We start from the raw sequence: 21,737 nt of genomic DNA, 5'->3' as shown, positions 1-21,737 counted from the left end.
ATATTTGGAAACATTCTAAAACGAAAGCATATGTGTTTTTTAACACAAACTTATGTTTTTTTTAAATGGACCTCCTATATTTTTTCTTCAGCAATCCATAGCATGACCAAGCACATACACAATGGCGTTGATTGCATCGCAATATTCCGATTACATCCCGAGATATTGAGACGCGAAGTTGACGCTTGAAACACCCGACATGCGCTGCTAGCGCACGTCCTGAGGCTCAGGCGTGAACCCAATGCTGCCCGTAATCGCGATGTGATTGACATGCGTAATCACACTTCCATACTTATCAAGAGGTCCGAAACAAATAATACGGTCTGCTGCCATCCTGCATTAACGTCATACATTCCAGCAGGTATTTATCCCATAGGCTAGGGGTGATGCGGTTCTGTAACATATCTGTGTACTACAACGTTAGTCACAAAGTTAACTTCGCTTATTGTTAATCCGTTACTAAAAAGGTATTGCCGTTCAATGTTAAAACTTTACTTTACTGTAGATCTAGCGCAAGTGACAGTTAATCATTCACTCGTAATAGCAAAATTCATGTTGATGGTTTTAGTGAAACGAGTAAGTGAACTAAAAGTTTTACCGTTGTCTAGGTAAAAATCTTTTGATTTGGGAAGTTCAGGTAGGACATAGAAGATGAATGTAAACATGTTTGACCAATTAGTTTTATTATCACATAATTATCAATGTTATGTTTATCTAATGCATTAAATGACAAATTGTTGCAAACAAATGTTTCTTAACATCACTGGGTAAAATGGCCCTTTGTAGAAACTTCCACTGTGATACCAGCACTACATACTAAACATAGCGTTCCCATTTCACGCTCAAAGTGATGCCCATTGGCTTGCATACATAGGGTCACTCTGTGGATGAAGGATGCACTACTTCGTGCTACTGTTTCCTCTTTGATGGCTGTACAAGCATCAATAATGTGTTGCTTCATGTCCTCTGGTGTTGTTGGTTCATGTTGGTAAACAGCATCCTTCACTACTCCCCAAAGAAAATAATCCAGCGGTGTAAGGTCCGGAGATCGGGCAGGCCACCTAACTGGGCCACCTCGTCCAATCCACCTACCAGGGAACTTACGGTTCAGAAGTCGTCGTGCTCGTACGGCTTTATGTGCAGGGCATCCGTCATGCTGATACCACATGACCATTCTCCGGTTCAGATGTACGGTGTCCAAGAGAACAGGAAGATTGTGTCGTATAAATCTGGAGTATTGTCTGCCATTTATAAAGAAAGGTCCGATAATGGTATCTCCAATAATCCCACACCAAACATTAACTTTCCACGAACGTTGATGCTCTACCTGACGGAGCCATTTTGGATTGTCTACGGACCAATAATGCATATTCCTCATATTGACAATTCCTTTGTTGGAGAATGATGCCTCGTCGGTAAAGAGAACATCTGCAAAAAAATTTGAATTAGTCAGAAGTTTTTGCTGAGCCCACCGACAAAATGTTACCCTATTGCAGAAGTCATTTCCATGAAGATCCTGGTGTAAATGAACATGGTAAGGATGAAATTTATGACGTTTAAGAATACGCTGTGCACTTGATTTCGACACACCAACTTCATGTTCAATTTGGCATGTGCTGATTTGAGGATTCACAGCTATGGTAGCGAGCACAGCAACTTCAGCACGTTCATCTGTGCGTGTTCTACGACAATGTCGAGGTCATGGATTTAAGCTTCCCGCTTCACGTAGACGAGATGTGAGACGACCAAACATCTGGCGCTAAGGCGATGGCTTGTCAGGGAATCGTCTTCTGTACAGTCGTTCTGCCTGAACAGCATTTCGTCCACTTACAACAGGGTACAGTACAAGTATGTAGAGTAGGGTAGAAAACAGACATATTAACATAATAATCATAATGTTTGCTAACAGTACTATCAACAAACAAGCAATCTCATAACGTATTTCCCATCAACGTACATTCTCCATAGATCAGCAGCATTTCTACTATATCTTCATGTGTGTACATTATACTGTACAGTATAAGTTCCACAACACAACGTTTATTCACAATGTGTACTACCTCCGTGCCGTCACTAGATTACTCTGATGCATGACTACACTGGCACGCGGTGTACTGCACGCCAAAGCAACAACAAATGGGATGCTTGGAGGGTGGTGGAGTACAGGAGTTTGCATGGGTCGCAAATCATAAACAAGGCGAAGTGGTAACTGTGGCAGTAGTGGGAACTACGTTGGACACTTGACTAGGTAGTCAGGCCCTGCGCGACAGGCACAATGGGTCATATAACGCATTAGATAAACCTTATTTTGGGTGTGCAGGATAAATAAGACAACCTGACAGGTGTACACCGATCGGTACTGGTTCATATTGTGTACGTAGATACGTAAAACATGTAAGAGGGAAACCATTATGTGCTTATGAGAGTGGATGGCACAGACCGTATTATTCATTTCGGACCTCTTGATAAGTATGGAGGTGTGATTACACATGTCAATCACATCGCGATTACGGGCAGCATGGGGTTCACGCCTGAGCCTCAGGACGTGCGCTAGCAGCGCATGTCGGGTGTTTCAAGCGTCAACTTCGCATCTCAATATCTCGGGATGTAATGGGAATACTGCGATGCAATCAACGCCACTGTGTATGTGGTTTGTCATGCTATGGATTGCTGAAGAAAAAATATAGGAGGTCCATTTAAAAAAACATAAGTTTGTGTTAAAAAAACACATATGCTTTCGTTTTAGAATGTTTCCAAATATGTACATTCATGGGACCCAGCCCTACATTGATACCGGTGAAAGTCGTTTTCCAATAGCTGTTATTGTTCCAGAGATATTTTGGGTAGACAAGATAGCTGGGACACCCTGTATATTTAATACTCCAGTCTCTCCTCAAATCCTTAGGCCCATCCCAGAACCTCTCCCCCGAGTCCATCTCACTCCTTACCCCAACCACTCCCCGAACTTCTACCTTCTACATGCTTCCTAAAGTCCATAAACCCAACCACCCAGGACACCCCGCTGGGACCAGTTACTGTGCCCCCCCCCCCCCCCCCCCCGCCCCCTCCTCCCATACACACAGACACTCTGTCCTTGTAGACCAACACCTTCACAGTCTATTACCCAGAACTTACCCTCCTATACTCCTATATAAAAGATAACAAACATTTCCTCCACTGACTCCCCACAGTTTCTGTCCCTTTACCACAAGGTGTTCTGCTCATCATTATTTATGCCACCTCCCTTTACACTAATATCCCTAATGCCCATGGCCTTACCACTATTGAACACTACCTTTGCCAATGCCAAACGGATTCCAAACCAACAACCTCCTTCCTAGTCACCATGATCAACTACGTCCTCACCCACAACTACTTCTCCTTTGAAGGCATTACCCACAAACAAACCCAGGGTATGCCTCTGGATACTAGTATGGCACCAACTTAAGCCCAGCTATTCATGGGCTTTATAGAGGAATTCTTCCTAAACACCCAGAATTGTAAACCGCTCACCTGTTTCAGAGTCATTGATGACGTCTTTGTGATCTGGATCGAGGGTGAGGACACCCTATCCAAATTCCTCCAGAACCTCAACAGCTTCTCCTCCATTAGTTTCACCTGGTCCTATTCAGCCCAACAAGCCACCTTCTTAAATGTTGACCTCAACCTCAACGATGGCTACATCAGTACCTCTGCCCATACCAAACTTACTAACCACCAGCAGTACCTCCACTTCAACAGCTGCCACCCATTCCATACCAAGAAGTCCCTTCCATACAGGCTAGCCACCCATGGTCATTGCATCTGCAGTGACGAGCGGTCCCTCTCGAAATGTACCGAGGGTCCCTCTGAGGTCTTTACAGACCATAATTCTCCTCCCAACCTTGTACAAAAACAAATCTTCGGTGCCTTATTTTTCCAGTAACCACCACCTCCCATAGTCTTATTGTCTGTCCACAGAGGGAGCATTCCCCTCATAACTCAACACCACCAAAGACTGGAGCAACCACCAGGGTTTCAACTAGCTCTCCTCATGCCCTGAAATGAGAAATGGCCTACCCAGTATCCTTCCCATCCCTCTCAAAGTGGTATCCACCATCTCCGAATCTACACAATATCCTTGACCATCCATAATACACAATCCCTACTCCTAACATCCATACACATCCCTTACTCCCAACCCCTTACCTCATGACTCATATCCCAGAAATAGAACTACATGCAAGACCTGTCCCATACATCCTTCCACCACTCCAGTCCGTTCACAAGCATCACCTATCCCATCAAAGGCAGGGCTACCTGTGAAACCAGTCATGTGATCTACAAGGTAAGCTGCAACTGCTGTGCTGCATTCTATGTGGGTATGACAACCAACAAGCATGTCTGCATGAATGGCCACCGACAAACTGTGGCCAAGAAACAACTGGACCACCCTGTTGTTAAGCACATTGGCCAACACAACATTCCTCAATTCAATGGCCACTTCACAGCCTGTGCCATATCTATCCTTCCCACCAACACCAGCTTTTCTGAATTGCGTATGTGGGAACTCTCCCTGCAATATACCCCATGTTTCCATAACCCTCCTGGCCTCAACCTTCATTAGTCATTGTCCTCCCTCAACTAGCCCCTTCCCTGTTCCCATTCAAGCACTACAAAGCTCTTTATTCCACCAACACACACAGTCTCTCTACTTCTCTGCTTTGCTATCCCTCTCCCGCCCTCCATCTAACCTCTCGACTGCACTTAACTGCCCTACCCCCATCTCACGACATCCCTGCACACTCCCCAGCAGCACATCACTGTCCTCCAGCCCTACCACGCTATCCCTCCCCCTCCCTGCCCCAGCCTCACCAGTTGCCTCTCCCATAATGCACTACTGCTGCTGCTGCTGCTGCTGCTGCTGCATAGTGTGGCTTCAGCTGCCAGAGACTGCGGTCATGTGTGTGTGAGTTGCATTTGCGTGTGTGTGTGTGTGTGTGTGTGTGTGTGTGTGTGTGTGTGTGTGTGTGGTGTTGATCTGTTTCTGACAAAGGCCTTGTGAGCTGAATGCTTATTTTGTGACAGTCTAATTGTTGTGCCTATCTGCGACTCAGCATCTCCACTGTAGGGTGAGTAGCAACTAACCTTTCCGTAATACTATTAAACATTAATTTGGATGCTAATTTCATCAGATTTCTAATGTTGACCACATTTTTTTCTGTAGCTTTAAAGGTTTTGTTAGAAATAGTATTTCTATCCATATGGATACTATTTTGCAGCATTGTGTCATCAATAAAAGTAAACAATTAAAATTAATTACAGTCATACATCCCTAATTAAATCTACTTTCACTGTTTCACATTTATGACAAAATTCACTTTTTCATGCACAGAAGATACATTACAGCCTGTAATTTAAAATATGCGACATTCACAAAAAATCTACCAAAACAATTCGATAACACTCACTGAGACCTATCTATTGACATACTTGTACGAATCTCTTAAGCCGTTTGTGAGTTATTAATTTTTAAAGCTATTTTTATACCAGATACATTTAATATTACATAATTTGAAAGCTAAATCTCGTAGGTAGGGCACATCTTTACTCAGAAACTCAACTCAATTTTGTCCTTAAATTAATGTGACTGGCTTCTCTGTCACTGGCTGGGTTTAGTTTTTATTTTAAGTGTCCCTTATTTAATATTTTCTTTAACAGAATTTGATTCAGCATGGTGTTGTGTGATAGAGGAAACGCTTTTCCCTTCTTTTGTAAGTGTGTGTTTTATCTAAGGTGAGCAATAATATTCATTCTCAGTTGACTGCATCATTCCTCAGTAGAGGAAATGCTTTTCCCTTCTTTGGTAACTGTGTGTTTTATCTAAGCTGAGCCATAATTTTCATTCTCAGTAGACTGCATAATTACTCAAATCTGTGCTTTGATCCATATGAAAAGCAGTAATGGTAAATTTTCTGCTAAATTTCAAAAAAATTTCCAACACCACATATTTTGCGAAGACATATTTCCCAGCACTTATTTTACCTTGCACTATTTCTTAGTATTTGAAATCACTGCAACACCACTGCCTATGCAAAAAAGTACAAAACGTACCTGAGCTTCTGAGAATCTCCAGAATCTGTTTTCGTTGGCTCTGCATGTATTTAAGGAATACAGTGCCTCCCAGTTCACGTAGTTTAGGTACCTGGTCAACAAATGTTACAAAATGGCTTCCCAGAACTTTTGGTAGCCTGTCTCTGTAACTGTGGCCAAGTGTTAGAAGATGATGAGCTAAATACATGCAGTTGTTGTGGAAAAGGGCTGAAAACAAATAAAAATACAAAAATAACTATCAGTAACAAAAATAATCAATAAATTATTTATTTACAAAAAAAATACCTTTACAATGACTAGAGGGAATAGAGAGAAATGGTGTTAGCTAATTGTAATCACTAACTGTATCCTTTCCCTCTATTACCTCTAGTCATTGTAAAGATACTTATTTTAGTCACATGAACTTTATTTAGTTATTTCCTTTAGTGGTTAACTATCTGCTGCAGTTTCTTCTGTCTGTGATCACTCACTATCTTGCAATTTTTATGCTGCTTACATTAACGTTCTCTTACAAACTAATCTATTTCAATATTTCTCAATCTGGGAGGTGGCTCAGTGTCACACTATCATATTAAATAATAATGGTGTGTGTGTGTGTGTGTGTGTGTGTGTGTGTGTGTGTGTGGGCGCGTGCGCGCACGGGCGCATCTCTTTTTGGATCTTGTAGGTGCCCAATGGCGGGGGTCAATCAGTGCCCTTACATTTATTAAGACAAACAAATGTGGGGAGGGACTAAAATTGTTGTGCTCTCATACACTCAAAATGACCACACAGTCACGCTATCTCACATGCACTAAAACCAGTTAGGAGGGAAGAGTGCTAATCTAGAAATTAAAACACTGAGAAAACAAAACACAGACGGGCTAAAAGAAAAGCACAGGGATATGTGACTGGCTGACCACTTACAAAAAACTTGGGGGAGCCAGCCACCCTGTTGACAAATTAAAACACCTCCCTTAAATCTTGTTAAAAATGTTGGACAGTTCACAAAACATTAAAAACTTGAACCAAATTCGTCTGATCATTACATAAAATAGACTGCAGATTCGCTGGCAAATCCGTCGTAGTCCACTGGTTTGCAAATAAAATGCAGTCCACTAAAATGTGATGCATCGTGATCTGCATGCCACAAGCACCACATATTGGAGGGTCCTCTCGCTGGAGTAAGAATCCATGCATCACAGGACTGTGGCTTACGTGAAGACGAGTACGGAGGACCTCATCCCGTCGTTGTGGCTGGAAGGAAGTATGCCACGGCCAAGTTGTGGGCTTTACAACAAGGAGCTTATCGTCAGTCACTTCCAGCCACTCCTCTTCCCATCGACACAGGACTTCATACCTCAACAGCGAGGTGATAGCCTGCAGGGGTATAGCACACCGAAATACCTGAGGGTCACGACACGCCTCCTCGGCTGCTCGATCCGCCCTTTCGTTCCCCACAATTCCCACATGCCCTGGTACCTAGCAGAAAGACACCCCCTTCCGCAGTCGCTGTAGTTGGAGGAGGGCATTCTGGATAGTCTGGGTTACTTTATCTGCTGGGTACAAATGCTGGAGAGAGTGAAGGGTGCTCAGAAATCTGAACAGACGAGAAATTGAACATTAGTAGAACATCTCATCTGCTCCAGCACCTGCAAGAGTGCATAAAATTCTATGTCGAAGATAAGAAATTCTAGAGGCAGTCTAAACTTGAGAAAATGATCGGGGAAGATGACAGAGCAACCAACGCAGGCCCCCTGCTTAGACCCATCTGTTGAAACAGCTACATGGTTGTGGTGCTCAGATAAAATGTTAGAAAACATCACATTAAAAATGGAAGCATGAGTGCTATCTCTCCTGTTCTGCACCAAATCTATAATCACTATGAGCCTCGTCAGTAACCAGGGCGGCAGACAAAAAAAAAAAAAAAAAAAAAAAAAAAAAAAAAAAAAAAAAAAAAAAAAAAACACCTGGATTTCGGGTTGTACTGGCTCTGCACTGAGTCACTCCAGCACATGCTGCACCCAGATCTCAAATGGCATTGTGACTCATAGACGGTTAGAAAAAAAGGCACTCCAGAGGTTGATGAGCAACAGTAGGGAGTGTGGGTGAAGTTGGAGTTGCCAGGAACTTACGCGCCTGACTCACCATGAGGAGCTGGTGCCGGATGGTAAGTGGCGGTTCCTCACGCCTCAGCACAGAGGCTGGGCACGAGAATGGTACGACAGGCACCCGTGGCCAGTCAAATCCCCCTCATGATGGACAGCATCAATGATCCTCAAATAAGAGGGCCTCACTGACCTATACACCAAATCTGGAGGAGATGCACCCTATCCACTGCCCAAGTCCTGTGACTGAGGCAGTTGGTGATGTTCAGTGCCTTCAAGGTTCTGGCTTTCAGGTCTCGCAGTTGTGGCAACCACGACGACCACGAGTCAGAAATGATGCCCAGAAACTGCTCTGTGTCTCTAGAATGTGGGATGGTGTCTCCCATATTCAAGGCAGACAAATTAAAAAGATGATGAGAACGATTAAAATGAAACACACACACACACACACACACACACACACACACACACACACACACACACACCACACTTACTGCAGAAAACTGAAAACCTGTCTTTGCAGCCCACTCCTCTAACCTCCGCACTGTAAGTTCCAACTACGGCTGCCATTGCAACACTGGAGGAGGAACAGAAAACAGCAAAATCATCCACAAATAAGGAGCACTGTACAGTACTGCTTACCATAGACGTGATACTATTGATGGCTATAGCAAAGAGGGTAACACTTAAAACACTGCCCTGTGGGACACCATTCTCCTGCTCAAATACACTCCTGGAAATTGAAATAAGAACACCGTGAATTCATTGTCCCAGGAAGGGGAAACTTTATTGACACATTCCTGGGGTCAGATACATCACATGATCACACTGACAGAACCACAGGCACATAGACACAGGCAACAGAGCATGCACAATGTCGGCACTAGTACAGTGTATATCCACCTTTCGCAGCAATGCAGGCTGCTATTCTCCCATGGAGACGATCGTAGAGATGCTGGATGTAGTCCTGTGGAACAGCTTGCCATGCCATTTCCACCTGGCGCCTCAGTTGGACCAGCGTTCGTGCTGGACGTGCAGACCGCGTGAGACGACGCTTCATCCAGTCCCAAACATGCTCAATGGGGGACAGATCCGGAGATCTTGCTGGCCAGGGTAGTTGACTTACACCTTCTAGAGCATGTTGGGTGGCACGGGATACATGCGGACGTGCATTGTCCTGTTGGAACAGCAAGTTCCCTTGCCGGCCTAGGAATGGTAGAACGATGGGTTCGATGACGGTTTGGATGTACCGTGCACTATTCAGTGTCCCCTCGACGATCACCAGTGGTGTACGGCCAGTGTAGGAGATCGCTCCCCACACCATGATGCCGGGTGTTGGCCCTGTGTGCCTCGGTCATATGCAGTCCTGATTGTGGCGCTCACCTGCACGGCGCCAAACACGCATACGACCATCATTGGCACCAAGGCAGAAGCGACTCTCTCATCGCTGAAGACGACACGTCTCCATTCGTCCCTCCATTCACGCCTGTCGCGACACCACTGGAGGCGGGCTGCACGATGTTGGGGCGTGAGCGGAAGACGGCCTAACGGTGTGCGGGACCGTAGCCCAGCTTCATGGAGACGGTTGTGAATGGTCCTCGCCGATACCCCAGGAGCAACAGTGTCCCTAATTTGCTGGGAAGTGGCGATGCGGTCCCCTACGGCACTGCGTAGGATCCTACGGTCTTGGCGTGCATCCGTGCGTCGCTGCGGTCCGGTCCCAGGTCGACGGGCACGTGCACCTTCCGCCGACCACTGGCGACAACATCGATGTACTGTGGAGACCTCATGCCCCACGTGTTGAGCAATTCGGCGGTACGTCCACCCGGCCTCCCGCATGCCCACTATACGCCCTCGCTCAAAGTCCGTCAACTGCACATACGGTTCACGTCCATGCTGTTGCGGCATGCTACCAGTGTTAAAGACTGCGATGGAGCTCCGTATGCCACGGCAAACTGGCTGACACTGACGGCGGTGGTGCACAAATGCTGCGCAGCTAGCGCCATTCGACGGCCAACACCGCGGTTCCTGGTGTGTCCGCTGTGCCGTGCGTGTGATCATTGCTTGTACAGCCCTCTCGCAGTGTCCGGAGCAAGTATGGTGGGTCTGACACACCGGTGTCAATGTGTTCTTTTTTCCATTTCCAGGAGTGTAGAACAGACTGCGTGTCACCATCTCAGGTCCTAAAATATCACTGAGACAGGGAAACCCTATGAAGATGGGGAGGTGGCAATGAAAGCCCCATTGATGTTGTTATGCACGAATACTGTGTCTCCAAGTAGTATCGTATACCTTAATTATATTGAAGAAAATGCCAATACAGTGATGCTTATGGAGGAAAGCCTGCTGAATGGCCGCCTCTAGGAGGGTCAGGTTGTCGAAAGTGGACCGAAATCTTTGGAATTCACACTGAGAGTGGCTAAGGAATTTCCTGGTCTCTAACAACCAGACCAGACGATGGTTAACCATTTGCTCCGTGGTCTTTTCTACATGGTTCGTTAAGGCGATGCTCCGATAACTACTGGGACATGTGCTGTCCTTTCCTGGTTTGAGGATAGGGATCAGAAATGCCTCTCTCCATGAATTGGGGAAGTTGCCTGTTTGCCACATTAGATTAAAACATTTGAGGAGGATTTCCTTTGATTCTGCCGGCAAATGTCGATGCATGCAGTACCGGAAGTGGTCGTGCCGGGAGCAGTGTCTTAAGTGTCAGTCAGAGCCGATTTGAGTTTCCACATGGAAAAAGGGGAGTTCAACTTTTCCCTTTCTACAGTTGCATGCTAGCAATGAAAACCAGTAGTTTGTGCAAAATGCTTGGCCAGCATCTGAGCAATGTCTCTGGGTGTTGTTTGGAGGCACTCCTGTTTCAGCACTACTGCTATCGGTAAATGGCTATGTTTACTGGAAATCCTTTGGATGGCTCTCCATACTTTTGGGGAACAAGTGGAATGGTTGATGGAGTCCAGGAACTCTAGCCATGATCATTTTTTGCTCTCTTTAATGACCCGATTAGCCTTGGTTCTTGCGATTCGAAAGGCAGTGAGATTGTCCACTGTTGGGCGGCATTTAAACCGTCTAAGAGCTGCACGCTTGTCCCAGATGGCTGAATGGCACTCGTCTGTCGACCAAGGTACAGGTTGCCTCTTAAGAGGGCTGAAAGACTTTGGTATGGATACATCAGCAACGTGATGGATCACATGCATGATGTGATCCCCCCATTCCTGGATGGTGTCACAGTGTTCAAACACAGCCAATTGTCTGAACAGCATCCAGTTAGCCCTGTCAGTCATTCATGTTGGTGGCTTCTGTTACAGCAACACATCATCCAGTAGGTGAATGACGATGGGGAAGTGGTCACTGGAATGTAGGTCATCAATGACCTCCCAGTGAACAGAGTCGGTGAGTGCTGGAGAGCAGAGAGATAGGTCAATGGCTGAAAATGACCCGGTAGCAGCACAGAAATATATCAGAGTACCAGTGTTTAGGATACACAGCTCTCGGTCAGGAAGCTCTCCAACACTTGACCCCAAGCGCAAGTAGAGATTGAGCCCCACAGGACATGATGGACATTGAAGTCTCCCAGGATAAGAAATGGTTAGGGGTGTTGTTCCATAAGATCTGTGACAGCCTCAGAGTCAACTTCATCTAGTGGAAGAGAGCAAACTGTAAGCCTTCAATGTGCACGAATTTCAGCTGCAACCACTTGCAGGTCAGTATCCAGAGGGAGAGCAGAGGAGTGGTGCCCATTATTGACAAACACGGTGACCCCCCTTTAGCACTTTCCCCAGTCAAGTCATGCTTGCAATATAGTGTATAGTCCCATAGTATAGGAGCATCAGATACTTTTAAAGGTGTTCCCTGTAAACACAAGCCCAGGGGGCATTGCTATGCTAGGAGTTTCAATTCCTCCACATGTGACCTGAATCCATTCATGTTCCACTGTATAATGGGAGTCATCTATCAGGGTGGCAGTACCTTCATTCTGACTTCCTGTCAGAGAGAGGAGCCCACAATGGGTGAAGGCTCCGTTTTAGGGCAATATGACTTCCCCAGTCCAACATCAGCCTTCATCGCCTCAGAAGAAGGTTCGAGACAGATGTCAGACAGAATGACATCGACATCATCGGACTGGGTACCTCTTGTCTCCTTCAGCGGCACTTTGATTTCAATTTTTTGGTCTGAGGTGGCTTTGGAGCCACAACCTCAGAAGTGGTAGGGTGGTATCAACACTGGACGGTGCACAAGACTTGACATGTGGAGGGGCAGGAAGGTCCACAATGGCAGCAACCAAGGCCTTTTCTGAGGTTCGGGGAGGGGGACAGGATTCAAAGCAACTGCAGCAGCACAAGTGCATTGACAAATACAAGTGCTAGTGCTGCCAGTAGCAACCTCTGTTTGTGTAATGTCATCAGTTTACAAGACTGACCATTTCAAAACAGAAGAAAATGAGGCAGTGAATATAGGTGGCTGCGTGGACTTGTATACCTTCTTGGCTTCACCATAAGGGATGCGCTTTGTCGTTTTGATCTCCTGCATCTTCCATTCCTCAAGGAAAACTCTGCAGTCCCTGCTCCACACAGGATGATCCCCAGAGCAGTTGACACACTCTGGAGGAGAGGATCAACCAATTCCCTCATGGGCAGCTTTAGCACATTTCCCACAAGTGACTTCTCCTTTACAACCAAGAGTAGTGTGCCCAAAGTGCTGGCATTTAAAACACTGGATTTGGGTAATAAGGACATACACTGAAATGTAGGAAACCTGCCTGCTTTGGTAGTGTGATGCTGTTAAAAGTAATGATAAATGAGTCTGATTTTACGAGATCGCCATCTACCTGTTTCATAACGTGTTACACATTGACAACGCCTTCCCAGGACCATTCGGCTTTCAGTTTTTATCAGGGAATCTCAATTAGATCACCGCAAGTCACAACACCTTTGCTGTAGTTCAAGGTGTTGTGCAATTCAGTTTCTATCGCATACTCCCCGAGGTATTGAGCTTTCTGAAGGTTCTTGACTTGTTGGGAGCTGGATGTTTCAACAAACAGGGTTCCATTGCGCAAGCACTTAACAGATTTTAAGGTGCCTGCAATGCCTTCTAAGCCTTTCAATGTCAATTCTGTATGTAAAATGGTGATACTTTTTCAAAACTCCCCTCTTTTCTTTTAACTATGTGAAACACATTCTGCGAAACAGCATGATTTCTGTTACTACTGACTGAATCAGGAGGTACTGGCTGCACAAGTTCTCTAGTTAGACTGGGTGTTGGTACCTTCCAGCAGCCCAGCAGCGGTTTATTCCATCCTCGCGATCTAGGCAGTAAAGCCTAGATCTCCGTTCCCTGAGACACACAACGCTCCACCGCCGTGCCACATGTTGGTCGCTGAAGCATGCCCAGAGCTTACACTGACAGAGGACTGGCGACACTTACCAGTCCCCAGCTCAGGAATCCCAGGATCGCCAAGCACATACTAAGAAAACAAATGCTGAGCCCCTGAGGGCAAGTAACAGTGGTTGCTGCTCAATGCTAAAACTGCAGGAAGCAGATCAGCCTCCATGTCCACCCCCAACAATGGCACAGAACTAGGAGACTGTTAAAGTTTACTGCAGAATCCATTTTCCCCTCATGATGCAGTTTTGTGTGACATTTCTTTCATCTTCTGTGGATACAACATGTAAGGAAGTGCCCAACTTCCATTTCATTCCTCATGGCCAGGTAGTACAATCAACAAGGTATGAGGCATTGTCATGTAGAAAGCACACTGAAACTGAGATACACCTTATTTTACAGATAAATTCATGAGTCAGCCTGATATGATCAATGCGTAGCCTACACATCGTGATGTATTTTTTCCTTATAGGCTTATAGGATGGTGCCCGCATCCACCTTTATTTGTTGAGGGGGGGGGGGGGGGGGGGGGCTGTGGTTTGCATTTTTCACAATATCAAATATATATATATATGGCAACTCTTATGTCTCTGTTCAGCTCTTAAAGGGTACCCATGTATGTCTGTTAGGTGCAATGGTTAACTGAGATCAAGACTTGATGCCACAATCTCATTTTGCTTTTCTTTTGGCAATCAGATATGTCTCCATTGTCAGATGCATTGCAAACTGAGCTCCTGAGAGCGTAGGCCAACTAATATCCCCTGCCCCCTCGAGCCACTCCATCTGCGGTGTACGCCCGTGGTCGGGCTCAGCAATCCTGGAGATGCTAGTGTCGGCACCTGTGATATCATTAGCACAAGTTCTCTGTCCACCTTGGTCGGCAGATCATTTTGGTTGTCAAGTGTACTCTTAATTAAACTCAGCGCCGGTTCCCAAGCCTTGCTAAGGTTATAGTCGCAATCTCGATTGATGAGGTCATCTGTGTTGTGAATTTCTATGGCCTCTCTAATGATGTTGTCTCAGTATTTGGAAGTCTGTGCTACGATCCTGGCACATTCGTATTCCATTGCATGATTCTGGGCAAACGGTGCTCTTTGACTGCTGACTTGCTGGTATATGTCAGTCAAGGTGCCTCTGGCGTTCTCAGCAATGATCTTCGACAGTGTGCAGTGTTTGTCTAATATATGTTTACCTACATTGATATGGAATCCGGTATACGCCACCCTTTTGGAAACTGAGATCATCTTTGACACTTCCCAATAATGCTCGTGTTTTATTAGGAGGGCAAAAGGCAGTTTTCACTTGGTGCTTCTGCAATATTCATCCCATTCTTCCCAATAGTGCACCTGTGTACAGTATAAAAGCAGTGGCTGCCCCTTCCTCCATGATTTCTTCTGCCTTGGAGTCATACTGTTGTGGTGGGACGGGGAGCACAACTGATCTGCCATTCTCTTCCGCAAAGGATGGTCGCAGCTGTCTGCAAGCAAATACAGCTCATTGTGAATTTCTTTCCAATACACACTGTGGCCCATGGTGCCATCAGCTCTGGAGCAGACTCTCTGCATCTGAAATGGTGTAAACCCTGTGTACTAGTGTTTTTAGTATCCCATTCCTCTGCAAAGGCTGGTGGCAGCTGTCTGCATGCAAATACAGGTCAGTGTGCATTTTCTTCCAATACACATCATGACCCAGATTTGTCTCAGCTCTTCTTGACCATGATGTCTACAAATGGTTATCTTCCTTCTGCTTCAATCGCAATAGTGGATTTGATATTGGGAGGTATGGAGTTCAAATGTTTAATAAAGTCAAGGAGTTTGTCCCTTCCATGGGGCCAATTGACAAACGTGTCATCCACGTAATGGAAAAACACATGGGTTCCCATTTGTATGATGCCAGGGCTTCCTTCTCTAAGTACTCCTTATACAAATTTGCTACCACAGAGGAGTGTGTGCTACCCAATGCAACTTATTACATCGGTTCGTAGTATTTTCCATTAAACAGAAAATACTTGGAGTCAGGATATGCCTGAAAAGATCAGTGGCCCTCTCATCAAATTTCTGACCAACAAGCTCTAGTGACTCTTTTAGAGATACACTGCTAAATAACGACACATCAAAACCCGCCAGGGTACCTGACTCTTTTATCATGAAGTTTTAGAGGCATTTTACAAAATTCACAGAACTGCGTATAAGATGAGTGCATTTACCCACATAAGAGCTTAGTATTTCCATAAGGTATTTTGCCAGCAAATATGCAGGTGCTCTAGTGTTGCTGACTATGGGGCACAACTCTCCCCATCTTTGTGAACTTTAGGGAGTCCATAAAGTCTTGGCAGTATAGGCCCTTGAAGTAAGAGTTGATCGGCAACATCCTCTGGTAAATCTGTGTCCTTGAGAAGAACGCTGCTCTTGTTCTCCACCTTCTTTGTGAGGTCAATGTTGATCTTCCAGTAGGAGTCTTCATGTAACCGGCTGTCCATCTTCTCAATGTAGTCTTTGAGGGGAAGAACAACAGTGGCGTTGTTTTTGTTCACATGTAAGGCAATGGTCTCAGGCACTCTCTCAGGTACTGTAATCTAACACTACCAGCAGAAAGAAAGCGGGTATTTGGGACCTGAGAGTTTTTTGTTTGATGGAGAATACTATGAACAAACAAGAGTCACAATGTGCAGCCCACTCTTGCCTGTGATTGCAAATTTGTAAATAGAGTACTTTAACAAGGAAGACCTGGCATCATCCAAATTGAAACCCGTGTGTTTTTTCCATTACGGGAATGACACATTCATCATCTGGCTCTACAGAAGGGGTTAACTCCTTGAGTTTCTTACACATTCGAACTTGATAAGTCCCAACATCAAATTCACTGTGGAGACCAAAGCAGAATGAAGATTACCATTCCTGGACATCATGGTCAAGAGAAGAGCTGGATAAAATCTTCTCGGCTTTCAAGCCACGTCAATTCCAATAAAATGCTTGAGCTTTCAATGGCTACCTCTGCCATCATCGTCACGAGTAAAATTACTGACTGCCGGGACTGACACTATTTCCCACTTATATACCTACAATTATGGCCACTGGTACCAACCAGAGAGGTCCTGTAACTGCTGCTAGCCCCCCCCCCTCCCACACACACACACACACAAACACACACACACACACACACACACACACACACACACACACACACACACACAAGCATAAAGTGTCCACCATGGCTTCCTTTTGACATCCAAAGCCCGCCCCCATGCCCTACTCAGTGTGTAGCCCTGGTCTCTGTTGAAATTGTTGAGGTTCATTCTAATCTCAGCCCCTCTTTTATAACTGAGTCTCAGTATGTTTCACATATGAGCCAAGAGTCTTGTGTTCTCAAACTGTGTTTTGTGTCTGTTTTTGAGGCAATGCTCAGCTATGGCTGACTTGTCACACTCCCTTTGCTTAATGTGTCTCTTGTTCTCGGTACAGCACTCCGCAACTGTGCGAATTGTCTGGCCTATATAGATCCTGCCGCACTTGCAAGGGACAAACTCACATTTTGTGGGTGGGCCGGAACACTGGTCTCAATCCATGTGTCTGCTGCAGATGTCCAAACTTACTACTCGTCACCCCACAGTAAGGCAGGATAGCTGCCGGCTTGGCTTCTTCTGCCAATTAACAAGGCGTCCTTCTTCGATGACACCTAAAAGCATCTGCAATTTATCTTTTGCTGTAGCCATTCTTCCTGAACACATGCCTCAAATACTGCACTTCAGACTGTATGTGGTCGTCATCAGAAATAACTTTGGCTGTGAGTATTAATGTGTTTAGAACCGCTTTCTTGTGTACAAGGCTGTGAAAACTGAAAGCGTTCAAATATCAATCAGTGTGCATCAGTTTCCTGTACACTGAATGACCCAGCCATCTTCCTGCCTCCCGCTCAACTAAACCATCTAAGAACGGTAGCTTGCCATCCTTTTCCATCTTGATGGTAAATTTAATGTTGGGATGGACACTGTTCATGTGATCCATGAACTGTTGCAGTGTATTTTCACCGTGAGGCCATTCAGGACGGTGTCATCAATGTACCTGAGGAAGCAAGATGGATGCGATACCGCAGCGTTCAGAGCCTGCTTGTCAAAGTGCTCTGTGAAGAAATTCGCGACTGCAGGAGACAGTGGTGAGCCCACTGCTGTGCCATCCATCATTTCATAATATTTGTCATGGTACAAGAAGTACGTTGTCATTAGAACATCATGATTCCAGATGGAAACTGTTGGGCCAAAAGGTACAGCGTGTCTTATACTGGCACATCGTAAAAAGTGACACCACGTCCAAACTAACCATTACATTGTTTTGACATTTTTTCATTTTCTTGAGCATTTCAACATAGTGTTCACAATGACTCAGTTTCCTGCATGATGCTTTGCCAGTCTGTAGGTGGGTGAGCTAATTGTACTAGCAATGGGCCTAAGAGGAAAATATTTCTTATGTATCTTCGGCAGTCCATAAAGCCTGGGAGGGTTGGGTTGAGTTGTTTGGGGAAGGAGACCAGACAGCAAGGTCATCCGTCTCATTGGATTAGGGAAGGACGGGGAAGGAAGTCAGCCGTGCCCTTTCAAAGGAACCATCCCGGCATTTGCCCGGAATGATTTAGGGAAATCACGGAAAACCTAAATCAGGATGGCCAGACGCGGGATTGAACCGTCGTCCTCCCGAATGTGAGTCCAGTGTCTAACCACTGCGCCACCTCGCTCGGTACAAGCCTGGGAGGACTGGCTTCGCAAGGCATTAATTTCTTCACCACTTCATCTGGTAAATCAGATTCCTTTAATAACTTTCCTGTCTTGCTGACTACGGCCTGTGTCAGATCTTGACTAAGCGTCTGGACGCATCATCATCTAATAAATTCAGCACCTTCAGGTGGTAGTCTTCAGTTTAGAACCACGGCAGCATTTCCTTTGTTGGCTGGCAAGACAAATAAGTCATCGTTCTCACGCAATAAGCATAAGCCACATTCCTCCTGGCTGTTATTTGATTTTGGTCACTTAGCTTTCGATAAAATATGGCTGGCAGTTAGTCTGATGTCCTCAACTGTGTCATGTGAGAGATGCTGAATGCACTTCTCTATTTCACTAATAATCTCCAAAATTGGCAGACATCGCAGGACTGGTGAAAAATTAAGGCTTACCCAATGCTGTCACAGAACCATTGTCGAGTGCTTGTTTGGAGAGATTAACAACTGTTCTGTGGGTCTTACAATTTTCCACATCAATTCCTCTGTGAGTTAAGCATTCAAACTTGTTACGTTACTTAGACATTGTCTTGCACAAACTAGCTCGCTGTTATGCCTGTTAAGCTGCCATGGCTATGTCTACCCACATCTAATCGAATGGAGACAGGTTTAAGGCATTAAAATCCAGCTCATATCTTGTCTGCCGTATTTGCTTTCTCACTATGGCATGACTTGTCCTCTTCAAAATTCTGTCCACTGCAGCAGTTCAGATGTGGTGCTGAACTACTGCAAAATGAGGAATTACCCCCTTGTCGCGGCAGCATTGCAAAAATGCTAAAGAACTCAGCGGATGTGACTTCTTTTTGCACATGGTTTTTCCAACAGTCTTATACTGTGCATCACCATAGAGGAAAGATGTGTGTCCTTGGAGTCTTTCGCAGTAGCATGACTGGACAAAATCATCTTGGTTTTCAAGCCGTGTCAATTCCAATAAAATGCTCAAGCTTTCGACGGTTAGCTCTGCCACTGTTGTCAGGAGCACAATTATCGAAAGCCAGTCTCTGTTGAATCCTGGGCCACAGTGTCTAACGGAAGAAAACGCACAGTGACCTGTATTTGGATGCAGATGGCTGCCACAACCCTTTGCAGAGGAATGGAGTACTAAAAACACTAGAACACAGAGTGTACACCAATTCAGATGCAGTGAGTCTGCCCCACAACTGATGGCAGCCTGGGCCACAGCATTTATCAGAAGAAAACACACACTGACATTTATTTGCATGCAGACATCTGTAACCACCCTTCACAGAGGAACGGGATACTAAAAACACTAGTACTCAGGGCACACACCATTTCAGACACAGAGTCTGCCCCAGGAACTGGAAACCTCATAACTGTATTCCTAAAAAATGATTACCCAGAATGGCAGATTGAGTCCGCTCTCCAACTTACCACAATGGTACATCCTGTACAGATGGAGGAAGTCATGGAGACAGGGGCGGCCACTGTCTTTATACTACACACTGGCACACTATTGAGAAAAATCGGACACATACTGAAGAAGCACCAAGTAAAAACTGTCTTCTGCACACCCAATAAAACGTAAGAATTACTGGGAAGCATCAAGCATTATATCAGTTTGTGGAAGGCTGGCATATACCAGCTTCTGTGTCAATGTTGGACTACATATATTCAACAGACAGTGCACACCGTCGAAGATCAATGCTGAGAACACCAGAGGCACACTTGACTGATGTAAACCAACAAGTCGGCAGTCACAGAGTACCATTTGCCCAAGAATCATGCAATGGAGTGTGAACATACCGCAATCCTGGCACAGATTCAAAATACTGGGACACTGATGTTAAAGAGGCCATAGAAATATCCATTAGGGCCAATCTCATCAACCAAGATTGTGACCATAATCTTAGTAAAGCCTGGGAACCAGTGCTAAGTTTCATTAAGAAGACCCTCAACACACAAAACGACTTGACAATGAGGGTGGACAGAGGAGTTACATCACTGCTATCACAGCCGCTGACACTAGTATCTAAGAGATGCCGACGCACTTTCATGGTTGCAGACTGCAGACAGAGCACCTTGCAGAGGCAGGGTATATTAGTCGGCCACGTGCCCTCAGGAGATCAGTTTGTCAGTGCACCTGCCAATGGCGACTGATCGCCAAAATATTGTGCCTGCTGGACACTATGAATTGGCAGTACACCCATGGACTGTTCAGTCAACAAATACACTGTTAGAAACTGAAGAGTCACTTCACAGGGATATCTGCCTGTTCTCTTTAGTGAAGTTGTACTACTTACTCCATCAAAGAAAAGCTGTCCACTTTCTTGATATGAAGACTGTGAAATCATGCTGCCAATATGATTCAGCCAACCCTGTATGATATTGCAATGTTTGAAAACATTAAGCTGGTTGCACTGTGTCCAAAACCCTTGCTGAATATCTATCTGCATGCCTTTCTTTGAGGCACTAATCTGTCTGAAAGGTTTAGCCAGACCGGCAAATGGTCACTAGCACACAGATTGTCAATGGTTCTTTCCTGGGCAGCAAGAGCTACAGCTGGCATGCACCAGAGATCAAAAGATACATGTCTTCTAATAACCTGGAGCAGGTGGCCACAGAGGCTGATAGCAGGTTATGTGCATGGGTCTGGATATCACGAGACTTTCCAGAAAGCTACAGAAGACAGATACGTACAGTTTAACTGATCATTCACTGGGTGACGTTGCAACCTGAGCCGACCAATGACAAAGATGACACAACAGGATTCAACTCTCTGAATGACATAGTGGGGGAAGTGAACAGAACTGTCAACAGAACTGTCGAGAAGGGGCATCCTCGAAAATTAGTTAGCTAGTTACATGTTACATGGATCATTTTGCACAATAGTTAATTACGACCTGAATAGAGTCTTTTACATTTACATCGCAAATTAATTTGTACATACAGTTACATTCTGTGACATTTCTAAGGTTTCTTTTCCTACAAAAAGAAAAAAAGATATACAGATGTCAGTTAGCAATTCCTTCCACCAACTTTCTATGCATTACACAAATCAGTAAAAGAAATTCTTCTGCAGAATAAAAGTCGTCAAGGAGAAACTTCATTTTTTCATCAAACTTTAATTTGCTGTCTGTCAGACATTTTATTTCATAGAGTAAGTGATTAAAATTTTTTGTTGCACCATTATGCACCTTTAATGTCATTTTTCTTTATGGTATTGTAATTTTGTACCTCAATGTTCCTTCTGAACTAAAGCGCATTATTTACAAGAAACTTCATGAGGGAATAAATATACTGCGAAGCAGTAGTCAGAATGCCCAACTCCTGAAACAGATGCCTACAAGATGATCATGGGTGAGCATCACATATTATTCTTACAGCACATTTTTGCACAAAGAAAACTTTTTTTCTTAAAGATGAGTTACCCTGGAACATTAT

At 44.9% G+C, this 21,737-nt stretch overlaps 1 protein-coding gene across 2 annotated transcripts in view; it reads right to left on the bottom strand.

Annotated features, from left to right (window-relative positions):
• LOC124619781 (centromere/kinetochore protein zw10 homolog) overlaps nt 1–21,737 on the bottom strand; it is a 202,720-nt gene that overhangs the window by 68,109 nt on the left and 112,874 nt on the right. For both annotated transcript variants that reach the window (XM_047146367.1, XM_047146368.1), the window contains exon 7: nt 6,094–6,300. In XM_047146367.1, coding sequence (XP_047002323.1) covers nt 6,094–6,300 — 207 coding nt within the window. The remainder of the gene's footprint in view (nt 1–6,093; nt 6,301–21,737) is intronic.

Source organism: Schistocerca americana, chromosome 6, assembly GCF_021461395.2.
Source record: "Schistocerca americana isolate TAMUIC-IGC-003095 chromosome 6, iqSchAmer2.1, whole genome shotgun sequence".
Lineage (NCBI taxonomy): Eukaryota > Metazoa > Arthropoda > Insecta > Orthoptera > Acrididae > Schistocerca > Schistocerca americana.
Note: the sequence above shows the minus strand (reverse complement) of the source record. Positions and strands in the feature narration are given on the sequence as shown.